The sequence below is a fragment of the Enhydra lutris genome, unplaced genomic scaffold (genome assembly GCF_002288905.1).
Source record: "Enhydra lutris kenyoni isolate GAN:26980312 unplaced genomic scaffold, ASM228890v2 scaffoldscaffold16, whole genome shotgun sequence".
Lineage (NCBI taxonomy): Eukaryota > Metazoa > Chordata > Mammalia > Carnivora > Mustelidae > Enhydra > Enhydra lutris.
Genome location: NW_019154100.1, coordinates 32,105,859 through 32,119,444, shown reverse-complemented (window position 1 = coordinate 32,119,444; position 13,586 = coordinate 32,105,859). Strand labels below are relative to the sequence as shown.

At 40.3% G+C, this 13,586-nt stretch overlaps 1 protein-coding gene across 3 annotated transcripts in view; it reads left to right on the top strand.

The window, feature by feature from the left end:
* Positions 1-935: 935 nt before the first annotated feature.
* The window catches only part of LOC111147447 (5'-nucleotidase, cytosolic IIIA), a 62,217-nt gene continuing 49,566 nt past the window's right edge, over positions 936-13,586 (top strand). For 2 of the 3 annotated variants that reach the window (XR_002640625.1, XM_022503456.1), the window contains exon 1: positions 936-1,147. Coding sequence is in view for 1 of the 3 variants with exons in the window: in XM_022503456.1 (XP_022359164.1) it covers positions 1,010-1,147 (138 nt within the window). In the remaining 2 variants the exon portion in view is untranslated. The remainder of the gene's footprint in view (positions 1,148-13,586) is intronic. The other variant, XM_022503458.1, reaches the window with a different exon arrangement.

The window sequence follows — 13,586 nt, the reverse complement described above, 5'->3', positions numbered from 1 at the left end:
CTCTTAACTATAGACACATGGTAATGGATCTCTAGAACTTTTTCATCTTCCAAAACTGAAACTCAATACTCAATTTCTTCCTCTTCCCCCAACCCTCACAACCACCATTCTATTTTCTAAGACTTTGACTATCTCATGTAAGTAGAATAATGGAAGTATTTGTCTTTTTGTGACTGGCTTATTTCACTTAGTATAATGTGCCCAAGATTCACCAGTGTTGTCAAATACTGAAGAATTTCCTTCTTTTTAAAGGCTGAATAGTAGTATTCCATTCAATGTATATGCCGAATTTTCTTTATTCATTCATCTGTTGATGGATATTTCAGTTGTATCACATTTAAGCTATATTTGACTATTATCATTTGGCTGCAATGAACATGGGTGTGCTGATATTTCTTTTTGAGTGCCTGCTTTCAGTTCTTCTGGATATATATCAGCATCACTGGATCATATGGTAAATCTATTTTTAATTTTTGAGGAATTTCTATAGTTTTCCATTATAGCTGTACCAATTTACATTTCCAACAACAGTACTGTTGGTTGTATCTTAATGCGTAGTAGTTTGTAACGCCTTCTGGGGGCTGTAGTCCAGAGTGGCTGAGGAGGGTGGAAGGTGGAAGACGGATGACTTTTTCTGCTTGGGTCTGATTGGAATCAGATTTCTACTGTAGGGAGCTGGAGTGAACCACTCCGTGGTTCTCATCAGCACAGAGATAATTGATACCATTCCCTTTTGGGTCCTTGGACAGTCCCTCAGAGGTAGGATCCGAGGAAGCCCAGCCTCACACCCACCCTCACTGCGACGCAGGCCACGCCCCCCACGCCTTCCCTCCCTCGAGTCAGCGCGTGGGGTGGGGCTTTCCGTGGGGCAGAGCTGGTGCGGGAGGGGAGGAGCCGAGGCGGGGCTCCCGCAGAGCGGCCCCGGGGCAGGGCGTCACAGCTTCTCTGCGGACCACAGCAGTCCAGCGACCTCTTCTTTTCTGGCCGGGAGGCGCAGGACACGCCATTCATGGACCGGGCGGCGGTGGCGAGGATGGGCGCGGTGGCCAGTGCCAGTGTGTGTGTCCTGGTGGCGGGGGTGGTGCTGGCCCAGTACATATTCACCTTGAAGAGGAAGACAGGGCGGAAGACCAAGATCATCGAGATGGTGAGTGCAGGGCCCCGCGTGCCCGAGCGCTTCATGGGCCGCAGGGCGTTCCATCCGCCCTTACCTTCCCGTGCTGGCGCTGCTGGAATGCAAAGGGCACACTGGGGACCCATTCACCCCGCGAGTGGCAACACCGGGGGGCGGTGACCTGGTCTGGACCCTCCAGGGTGTCACTCCTCTGTCTTTTGTTGCGTCTCCATTTGAAACAGAAAGGGAGCAAGTAGGTGACTCGGAAACCAGCCACCTCTTGCAGCAAAAGCCATTTTTCAAGAAAGAAACGGAACGTTCTAGGCTGGGTTGCTGCCTAGTTCCTGCAGCCAAATGGTTGTGACTAATCCGGTTCGGACTGAGTTGTTTCTGCACGCTGGCTAGAATGAGTTAGGTATGGAAAGGTGCAACTTCTCAGTGGTTGAGAAAATGCCGATTGAGCCGACTGGCATTCAGAATAGTTTATTTTGTATTTGAATGTTATTTCTTCTTGTCTCAAACTGCCAGGAAGTATCTTTGTGTTCGTTTTATCCCCCCAAACCTCTTGCATAACAGTATTTTAGAAATTTATTTCCAATTTTATTGTGAGAGTGTTTCAAGAACCCTACTTAAGGTATATGATAAGCAGTGTTTGCTTCAAAGTTGAGATGTTTTTAATTTTGTTTTGGTTTGGTTTTAGTTTGGTTTTTAGTTTTTGTTTTTTAATTAGAATCCACTCATAAAGACCATTAACTCATGGAGTTATTATAATGTGCTTACTGGAATGCATAAGCTCATGTTTACTCCTAATAATGTGCTACACATGTGAACATTTGGGGTCAAATATTTATGAAAAATAAGTTGACAATCTATCACCATACTAAATAATATCATTTTAGGTTCTTATACTTAGAATACTCAGCCTCAAGTATGTCTTCATTGATCAAAGACACTGTCCTCTTGGTTGCTGTTGGCCCCAGGTTGAATACAGAAATATTTTCCCCATAACTAATAGTAAAAGAAATGGTAACCCCGTGTCTCATGCCAATAATACTTGAAAGTTTTGTTTATTGCTAGAATTAAATTATTCTTGGATTCTTATTTTTTCCTCTACTTCTGTGGGTACAGCTGCAAATGTTTTTATCTCAGAAATTTTTATTTTATTTATGTTGCTATCTTGTTTAGAGAACTTTCGTGGCTTCCTTTTGTCCCAAACCAAAAGTTTATATTCTATATGGGGGTGGGGGGAAACCAACTAATTGCCGTATCTTCCAATATGTACTTAAACTGTGAATTGGTTTTATCACTTTTCTAAACTGAGTAGAGTTAAAAATTAATTCTTTTCATAAAATCCCACATTGATACCATCCTAAAAACAGTTTGCCATCTTTGTGAAAAATAATGAAAGCCATCAGGCAGGCGAACTTTACTTATTTGTAGTATAGAAATCAGTCAATCTTAAACATATGTATACGTAATGTTATATTAATTCAGATTGTGATATATATGCAGCCTGCTAGTTGCTTTTAAAAGGAAAAAGTTGAAAGAGTTCTATGTTTTAATTTTTTTTATTATTATTTTTTTAAGATTTATTTATTTTTGAGAGTGGGGAGTGACAAAGGGAGGGAGAGAGAGAGAGAGAAAGAGAGAGAGAGAGAGAGAGAGAGCGAGTATTAAGCAGACTCTACACTGAGCATGAAGCCCAGGTTGGGGCCAGATCTCATGACCCTGAGCAAAAACCAAGAGATGGGGGCTCTACCAACTACGCCACCTAGGTGCCTTGAGCTTTATGTTTTTAACTTGTAATTTTAATAGGCTGCTTCTTCAAATGGGATAAACATTTGATTGGGAGTCTGAAATTTGGGTTCAAATCCTGGTTTTATCTCTTTTAATAACCATGCGTTAGGGGGCATGTTTTGCCCATTTCCCACCCTATCCTCCAAACTCCCACCTTAGGGAATCTGTACAAACCTGTAAATGTCCAATGGACATAGCTTAAACTGATCACAAGTAATGGAACCAACAGTAACTACCTAAGCAAGGTGGGCCTATTCTTACTGGCTAGGTAAACAAATAATGTCTGGCACTGGGCTTAGATTATGCACCACTTTAAAAGTTTTGAGTTAAAAGACACAGAAGTGTGGCTCGTGGGGTGTGCATGCTACAGCTGAAATGTCCTGTAGGGCAGCAAAATAAATATACAGAGTAAGCCTGTCAGAAGACATGGCCTAAGATGTTTAGAGGTCAGAGGCATCTGGGTGGCTCAGTCGGTTGATGGATTCTTGGTTTCTTCTCGGGTCATGAGCTGGTCATGGCTCAGGGCCATGGGATTGAGCACCTCAGCTGGTTTGTGCTCAGTGGGGAGTCTGCTTGAGATTAACTCCGTCTGGCCCAAACCCCCCTCAAGTGTTCTTCCCTCCTTCAAATAAATAAATAAATAAATCTTTTTTTTTTTTTTTTTAAGATTTTATTTATTTATTTGACAGAGAGAGAGAGATCACAAGTAGGCAGAGAGACAGGCAGAGAGAGCGGGGGAAGCAGGCTCCCCACTGAGCAGAGAGCCCGATGTGGGGTTCAATCCCAGGACCCTGAGATCATGACCTGAGCCGAAGGCAGAGGCTTAACCCACTGAGCCACCCAGGTGCCCCAATAAATACATCTTTTTAAAAAAGGATGTTTAGAGCTCCAAGATAACCCATTTTTCATAGTTAATATACTGCATTATTAAATTTTTATTTTAGAACAGTTTTAAATTCACAACATAATTAAGCAAATAAGTAGAGTCCCAGCAAGTTCTCCTATTACTGACATTGCATATTGGTATGGTACATTTGTTAAAATTAATGAACAAATATTCATACATTTTTAAATATCCCTACTTTGTTTAGATTTCCATTGTTTTTAGCTTATGTCCTTCTCTGCCCTAAAGTTCCATCCAGAATACCACATACATTTCGTCATCATGTGTCCTTATCTCATCTTGGCTGTTACAAGTTTCTCAATTTTTTCTTGTTTATCTGTGGTACCATAAGAAATATATATTTTGTGTTTGTCCCAGGTTCCTGCCACATAGCTCCTAAAACACTTGGACTCTGGGAAGTGTTAACAGTGTCTTTTATATGCTAATAAGGTGGGCTGAAAGCTGGGGGGTTCCCAAGATGGCTTCAAGAGGGGGGCTGGTTTCCATAAAGATCAAGGCATGATTAGAGGATCAGAGCTTTCAGCATGTCCCCTCTTTTCTTTGAACAAGGGCTGGAGTTCAAGCTGATCACCTGGTCAGTAATTTATTTGATCAATCTTGCCTACATAACAGATCTCCATAAAGACCTCTAAAGGAGAACTTACAGGTTTGCAAATACCTTGAGGTGTGGATAGAGTGGTGTGTTCTAGAGAGGACATGGAAGTTCTCCACCCCTTTATCTTGCCCTATGCTTCTCTTCCATTTGGCTGTTCTAAATTGTTTTATTTTTTTTTAAGATTTTTTAATTATTTATTTGACAGACAGAGATCACAAGTAGGTAGAGAGGCAGGCAGAGAGAAGGGGGGGAGGCAGGCTCCCTGCTGAGCAGAGAGCCAGATGGAGGGCTCAATCCCAGGACCCTGGGATCATGACCTGAACCGAAGGCAGAGGCTTTAACCCACCGAGCCACCCAGGCACCCTCTAAATTGTATTTTTTATATGAAACCTGTCATAGTAAGTAAAGCACTCTCCAGAGTTCTATGTTATTCTTTCAGATTATGGAACCCCAGGAGGGGGTTGTGGGAATCCCCAAATTCACAACTGGTCCATCAGAAATATGGGTGACAATCTGGGGCTTGTGACTGGCATTGGAAATGGGGATAGACTTGTGGACTGAGTCCTTACCTCATGGGATCAGGCACTAACTCTACATAGTGTCAGAATTGCATTGTATTATACAAAGAGTTGGGGCATGGTTGATGTGAGGTGTGAGAAATGTGTTTTTAAAAAAGTTAAATATAGAACATTTTGTAATATCTGGCTCATAGTAACTGCTTATTAAATAGTAATTATAATTATTATACCAAAACACAGACTATCAGCCACTCTTATATCTTAGTCATTTTTCCTTATGAACACTATTAGGGCAAAAAAAAATTTTTTTTTTTAAAGATCCTACTTAATTACTTGACAGCAAGATAGAGAGAGAGCACAAGTAGGCAGAGTGGCAGACAGAAGCAGAGGGAGAAGCAGGCTTTCCGCCCAAGCAAGGACCCTGGGATCATGACCCAAACCAAAGGCAGCCGCTCAACCAACTGAGCCACCCAGGTGCCCCAGGGCAAAATTTTTAACCACTGGTATTATTTTTCTCAACTTTCTCTCTCCTAAGCCTTCATTGTAAAAACTACTCTAACTATCCCTGGTAATGATGGCTTGCAGTTTTTGTAAACTGGACCAAAAAGATCAAGATTGCCAAACCTGTATAGAAGTTAATAACACATGCGGTAGAATTTTGCACAAATGAAATTAGTATTTGGGGTGAATTGTATTTGGGAATGAATTTCCCCAACCTCTCTTAGATTCTGCAAGTTTCAAGTCCTTCGTCATTGCTGTTGACCATCACTTACCACTTGCTATTCAGTTTAACTCATCATTCTAATAAAATGTGCCTGCTCAGATAGGTCTTGTTCCCTCTGCGGCCTTTTTAGTTACTCTTAGTAAAAAAGATTCTGGAACAAAGTTTGAGCACTTGCTAGTTTCCCATCAGACATAGAAACCTACTCCAACACAAAATTTAGGCTTTGAAGAATGAGGAATGAATCATATATATAGTCTTTCATATAACTCCCTTATTTTAAATGATACATGACAACTTTAGTGGGGTTTTTTTTTTTTTTTTTTTGGTTGATTTTTACTCATGGGCATTGCTTCCATATTTTATTCTATTCAGACAGCATTTATCTACTTTCAAATTAATTTGGCTGAGTATAAAAGCATTAACAGATCTTCCTATGATCTGTGGGGTTATGTCCCTATAAACCATCATTAAGTTGAAAATATGGTAAGTCTGTAATGCATTTCATATACCTACCAAACATCAGAGCCTAGCCTAGCCTACCTTAAGTGTGCTTGGAACACTTACATTGGGTTACAGATGGGCAAAATCATCTAACAAAAAGCCTATTTTATAATGAAGTGTTGATTATCTAATACAATTTATTGACTGTACCGAAAGTGAAAAACAGAATAGTTGTATGGTACAGAATGGTTATCAGTGTAATGGTTGTTTATTCTCATGACTGGGTGGTTGACTGGGAGCTAAGGCCACTGCCAGTGCCCAGCATCAGAAGAGAATATTTTACCGTACATTGCTAGCCCAGGAAAAGATCAAAATTCAAAGTATAGTTTCTACTAAATGCATGTCACTTTTTCAAGACCTAAAAAATCAGAGAATTACAAGTCAAACCATAAGTTAGGGTCATCGATTAAAATTATAAGGAAACAGTAGGAACTGTAATTTTTCCTCATAAAAGAAAAACTGAGTACTTGAAACTAAATAATGCCAAGTGTTTAGTGATTAAAAAACAGAAGTGTACAAATTTAAGTATTAAATGTGGCTTCTAAAGAGAGAATTAAAAAACGTATGTGGTTAACCATCTGGGTATTAGGACAGCACCAGTGAAACTCCTTTCTATTTTCTGGATACAAGATGCAGTCACTTTTAAAAAGGAAATTATTTTATTTTATTTTATTCTATTTTATTTTATTTTTTAGGATTTTATTTATTTATTTGACAGAGAGAAAAGACAAGCAGGCAGAACGTCAGGCAGAGGAAGAGGGAGAAGCAGGCTGTCGTCCACTGAGCAGGAATTCCGGTATAGGCCTCGATTCCAGGATCCTGGGATCATGACCTGAGCCAAAGGCAGCTGTTAAACTGACTGAGGCACCCAGGTGCCCCAAAAAGGAAATTATTTTAAAGTAAAAACATTTTAAATGTATGTGGCTATATATTTATACACACATATACTGTTTATAAGAATTTGTCTTCTTCTTTCTGGTTTCTGGACTGTGTTAGGAGAAATCTTACAAGGTTTTTTAAATTTATGAATGAATGCTAACTTTCCTGTCCTGCAGTTATTGGCCACAGAACTTCTCTCCTACTCCAAGAATCTCAGTTTTCCCCACTGTTCCTCTTTAGTCATCATTCTTATTAGATAAATTGGCCAAAAGTGTGGGTTTTATTTGTTTTTATTAAATTTTGCATTTGGCTGTCCAAATCTACATTGATCTCTTAGTACAGTAACTTAGAATTTTGTCTTTTGTTTTATTAATTCCAGAAACTAATTCAGAAAATTTATTTCATGTCTTTTAGGACAGAAAATGTAATGCCCTTAAGATATTGATAACAAATGGACCAACTTTTCCAATTATCAGTGTTTAATTTGTGCTTTTGAAGTTGTTTTAGAAAGCAGACAATATGTTTTATTTTTTAATCCAAACTGCTAAAAGATTGAAAACTGACTTTTAAATTAAAGGCCCATCTATGTATGTCACTCTTCTGTTTGCTGTTAAATTAAGTTGAAAATACACCTTTCCCGGGGAGTTTAAAAACTTAAATAAATTATGTTCTTGGAAGAGAATGACTTCATTTAGTTAGACTATTTAGTAAGCAGAGCTGGCTGAGGAAAACAAACATTTCTAACCTCACATATAGATCTAGAATTACAATCTTTAAGCTAGAGAAAGATAAAAGGTCTTATTATGAAAAATAGAGCTAAACTTGATTTCTGTGATTTCTTCTAAAGATGTGATTAATATATGAAGTCGACATGATGCAAGGGATATAAATAGAACACAACTTTATTTTGCCTTCTTGTGGCACCTTTCAAATCTACTCAGTGATGGTAATTTTTCTTGCCACTGGTGAAAATTCTGGTAGGCCTGTGACTTATTGCTCACTCTCAGATTGTAAAAGACAGTCTTTTAAAATCACAAGCAGTCAGTCTCATTTCTGTAAATACCAGTGTCTAGTCATGTATTATACATGACTTCAATATTAATTCTGTGGTGAGACTCCTAGATGGACATTACTAGTACCCACCAATATTTTTAGCTCTTCTCCCCTTTTTATATTTGGGCAAGTTTTGCTGTTCTGGCCGATAGACTGCCTGGAGATGGTATGGCCACTTGTGGGCCAGTGTAGTTATGAAAAGGAACACAGTTGTCCATAGTCTTTGCTACTGTTGGAGTAAATCCTGAAGCATCATGATGATATGGAGATGACACAGTACCAAAGCAGCCTGGAATATTGAGCCAATATGTGGAGGACAACTGCCCTGGAAAGTCATCTGGACCCATATTGGACTTCGTGTGAGTGAAAAATAAACTTTTTTGTGTGTTAAAGAACTGAGATTTTTGCGTTGTTACTGCCCCATAACTTACCCTAATACAGATTTCTCTAACTAATACAGATTTCTTCACTACCCCAAAGCTGTGGCTTACTGCAGGTGGCTCCTCCCCTCCCTAGTTAGTGGTGGCAAGTGATCTGGGATGAGAGAAGAGGAGATAATCAACCTCTCTCTTTCCCCACTCCTGCTCTTTCCCCCCCACTAGCCATTGCTTCAGATTTGGGGGTTAATAGGGTAGGAGGAAGGATTTCTTTCACTGAGGAAGTGAAGAAATGAGAGGTTTTTTTTAAAAGGTTAATTTATTTATTTGAGAGAGAGAACATGAGGTGAAAGAGCAGAGGGACAGGTAGAGAGAGTCTCAAGCAGACTCCCCACTGAGCATGGATCCTGACACAGGCCTCAATCCCAGGACACTGAAATCATGACCTGAACTAAAACCAAGAGTCAGACCAGCTGAGCCACCCAGGCACCCCTTTTCTTTTTTTCTTTCGTTTTCTTTCTTTCTTTCTTTCTTTCTTTCTTTCTTTCTTTCTTTCTTTAAGATTTTATTTATTTATTTGACAGAGAGAGAAATCACAATAGGCAGAGAGGCAGGCAGAGAGAGAGGGGGAAGCAGGCTCCCCGCTGAGCAGAGAGCCCAATGCGGGGCTCGATCCCAGGACCCTGAGATCATGACCCGAGCCGAAGGCAGAGGCTCAACCCACTGAGCCACCCAGGTGCCTTACCCCTTTTCTTTTTAAGGTTTATTTATTTATTTTGGGAAGAGAGAGAAAGCATATGTGGGGAGGGCCAGAGGGAAGGGGAGAGAGTCTTAAGCAGACTCCATGCTGAGTGAGGAGCCCTGTGAGAGGCTCAATCTCAAGACCCCAAGATCACAACCTGAGCCAAAACCAAGAGTCAGACACTTAACTGATTGCCACCTAGGTGCCCCAAAATGAGAGTTCTTACTTGACTAGTTAGGTTTGTTCTCTCTGGGCCTGCAAGGTATTTAAAGTTGACTTTCTCTTCTTTCACTATAACCTCATAATATGGGCACTTTTTAAATTTAATTTAATTTAATTTTTTGGCACCCCATCCACCTCAGCCTGATTTTTTTTTTTTTTTTTTTTTTGAGTGATTCATTCCATGTGGGCTCTTGCCTTTGAAGTCCCTCCCTCTTAGGTGGTTAAGGGCCCAGGAGTCATGAAGCCAATTCTCTCCATTTTCCTTTCCTCACCTTAGTAGGTCCCTGAATTAAACTGAAACAGAAAGATTCCTCATTTAACATCTATTACGTAAGTTTAACATTCTGTGAAATTTTTTTTAGATGTTAATCATTGTTATGAACTGAATTGTGACCCCTCAAAGGTTCTTTTCACTGGACTGAGAATCAATTAAGAAATCAGTTGACAGGGATACCTGGGTGACTCAGTGGGTTGAGCTGCTGCCTTTGACTCAGGTCATGATCCCAGGGTCCTGGGATCGAGTCCCGCATCGGGCTCCTTGCTTAGCAGGGAGCCTGCTTGTGTGCTCTCTCTCTCCTTCTCTCTGACAAATAAATAAATAAATAAAATCTTAAAAAAAAAAGAAATCAATTGACAGATTAACAGGAGAAAATCAAATTTAATAGCATATGTATGGTAATCCACACAGACATGGAAGTTCCAAATACGGGAAAATGAGGTCTATATTTCATTCTGAACTAAGGAGAAGGGAGTAGGGGCCCGGGACTTGACAGGAAGGGAATACATTCTTAGAGCAGTAAGTAGAACAGATGTTTGCCCAGCTGTATAGATGGGTCACTCGGGAAAAATGTATCTCTCCTTATTCTGGAAAGACCCCCACTTTAGAGTTCTTCTAAGTAGTTAAAGGATGGGCAAAAGTTTCTCTTCAGCCCACAGGGTCTTCATTGCCTCCAGCTCAAAATAATCTTCATGCCAGAGTGGCCTACCTTGGGGCAGCCTGTCCTCAGCCCCTACATGCTTTTGAATGGTAAGCAAACATTCCCATTTCTTGAGTCTCAGCCTCTATGTTCTGTGTATTCCGTCGCCAGTCAGCCCTGCCAGTGGGCGATATGAATTTTGTCTAGTATTCATGGTAGACACTGGCTTCACTCTCTCTAGAAGCTCCCCAAAATTATCATTTCTTATTTTTTTCCTTCCTTCCTTTCTTTCTCTCTTTCTTTCTTTCTTTCTCTTAGGATTTTATTTGTTTGAGAGAAGGAGCGAGGGGAGGGGCAAAAGGAGAGGGAGAGGAAGAAGCAGACTTCCGGCTGAGCAGGGAGCCCAGCACTGGGCTTAATCCCAGGACTCTGGGATCATGATGCCAGGGGAAGGCAGAGGCTTAACAGACTGAACCACCTAGGTGCCCCCATTTCTAATTTAAACACATCTCAACTTTTTACAAAATTATTTTTATTAACATATATTGTATTATTTGCTGCAGGGGTACAGGTCTGTGAATCATCAGGCTTACACATTTCACAGCACTCACCACAGCCCATACCCTCCCCAGTGTCCATAACCCAACCACCCTGTCCCTACCCCTCCCACCACCCAGCAACCCTCAGTTTGTTTTGTGAGATTAAGAATCTCTTATGGTTTGTCTCCCTCCAGATCCCATCTTGTTTCATTTTTTCCTTCTCACATCTCAATTTTTTATGGCTTCCTTATAATCACCAACAATTACTGCTTATAAGTTGGTGCTGTTTTTGAAACTTGAGTGAGTTTCCTTCCTGGAGATAATTTCTAACAAAAATGCATTCCTTTCTTCTATTTTAAGGTACCATTAGATGTTCTCTGGGTACTATACTGAGTAAGTGGAAAGCCCACTATTGAGTCTATATTTAGAAAAAGGAGGGGGCGGGGAACCAAGATTTAAATATGACTGCTTAAGTGGCTCAATGCTGTTATGCTGTTACACAGGCTTTTAAAAATATCTCTGTATCCCAACTTTAATTTATATCAGCACTCAGATTTATGACCTTTTAGGACCTGTTTTTAATTCATTTGTTTTGTAAAACATATTCTCCGCAACTCATGTGGCTTTTCCTGATGGCTTTTCATAAAGTAGCAATTTATACACTGTCTTGTATTGTTTACTGTTATGTGTGTTCTTTAAGGGTCTAGGTTGGTAGATATTTCTTTGTCTTTTATTTTTAAGATTTTATTTATTTATGTGAGAGAGAGAGAGCACCCACATGGCGGGGGCGGTGGGGGGAGTGTTACAGTGGAGGGGTGGTGTGGTGGGGTAGGAGCAGAGGGAAAGGGAGGAGGATACTCCCTGCCAAGGAGGGAGCCAGTTGTTGGGCTGGATCCCAACAACTGACCTGAGCCCAAGACAGACATTTAACCTACTGAGCCACCCAGATGCCCCCTTTGTCTTTCTTATTAGTTGTATCTAGGAGAGAGACCCAAAATCAGTGTCTTTAATAAACAATAAACATCTTATTTTTCTAATATAAGGAGAGGTCCAAAAAATAGGCAGTTGATGGTTAATTAGGGAGAACAAGGATGTCAAAACAGAGGTCTTTGAAATTCTCTTGGCTTTTCTTGTGGTCATAAGATGGCAGTTGCAGTCCTGGCCAACATATCCATCTTCCAGGGAGGTTGATACTCAATTCAGTAAAGCAGAACTTTCTTCTCACATGTCACGGGAGAGAACAGTGTCATATAGCCACCCTAACTGTGAAGCTGAGGAGTTTTTTTGGCTGAGCAAATGGCCACCCTCCAACAAAATTGAGATTCTATTAGGAGGAAAGAAAAGGAGGAATTAGGTAATAAGCAGTCTAATAGTCCATAGTCCCTATTCCTTTACCATATCCTATACTATAGTCCCTATTCATTTTCCATATCATTTGCCATTCAGTAAATTTGTTTAATAGTTGATCAAATAAAAGCACATATATAGAATCTGGTATTACTGGTGGTCAGTTGGCTGGTAGAAAATAGAACATTCCAGCTGTTACAAGTCTTTGGTAATACAGCAGGACAGAATACAGACTCAGAATAGCTTTGCTCTTCTGTCCACCCCAAGTATAAAGATTTATTCATTCACCACTAGTTCTTGAGACATCCGTGCTGCCTTCATACATGCTAATGAGATTTAGAAGCTAGTGTCACAATTATGTGTCACAACTAGCTTAAAAGTTAGAGTCCTAATGATGTGAAATGTTGGGGTTCGAAGAGAACGGTCAGGAAAGGATTCTTGAGGGGCACCTGGGTGGCTTAGTCGGTTAAGTGGCTGCCTTTGGCTCAGGTCATGATCTCAGGGTCCTGAGATTGAGCCCCACAGCGGGGGTTTTGCTTCTCCCTCTCACTCTCCCTTTGAGCTCTCCCTCTCTTTGTTTCTCTTTCTCTCTCTAATAAATAAAAAATCTGTTTAAAAAAAAAAAAAGAAAAAGTTCTTGAGATTTCTTCAGTGCAAAAAGGGTGGTTTTATTAAAGCACAGGACAGAACCCATGGGCAGAAAGAGCTGCGCTGGGATTGTGAGGAGTGACTGATTATATACTCTCAAACTGGAAGGGGGTTAGGCATAGCATAAGTCTCTGAGGAATTTGGAAGCTCAGGTTGTGATCGGGTCCTGGGATAGGGCCCCGCATTGGGCTCTCTGCTAGGCGGGGAGCCTGCTTCCCCCTCTCTCTCTCTGCCTGCCTCTCTTCCTGCTTGTGATCTCCCTCTGTCCAATAAATCTTTAAAAAAAAATATTTTAAAAAAATGTGAGAGAGATCTCAAGGAGAGGATATGTGAAATTCAAAGGAATAGGAGATTACATTGGGTAATGTTTGATGGCTGTGTTTGAAGAAGAACAATTATGATTGGTCAGTCTAAATAAAATATATTGTAAATTAAGGGGAAATATATTAAACTCTTAACATTGGCAAAGAATATGTTCAAGATCATCTTGAATCCCCAAATTTGCAAGTATGGAGTAACTTGTACCAGGCATATAACTTTGTCTTTTTTTTTGCAGATCACATTTGTCATGTTTCCTATGCATTTTCCTCATTCAAGTTTAATCACATTTGCAGCTTCAACAAGTGTGAGCTCTTATCTAGTTAGCTGTTTTTAGGTTAGTCAGAATACTTCCTGAAATAGCTGGAGTTTTTACAACTTTTCTTTCTTT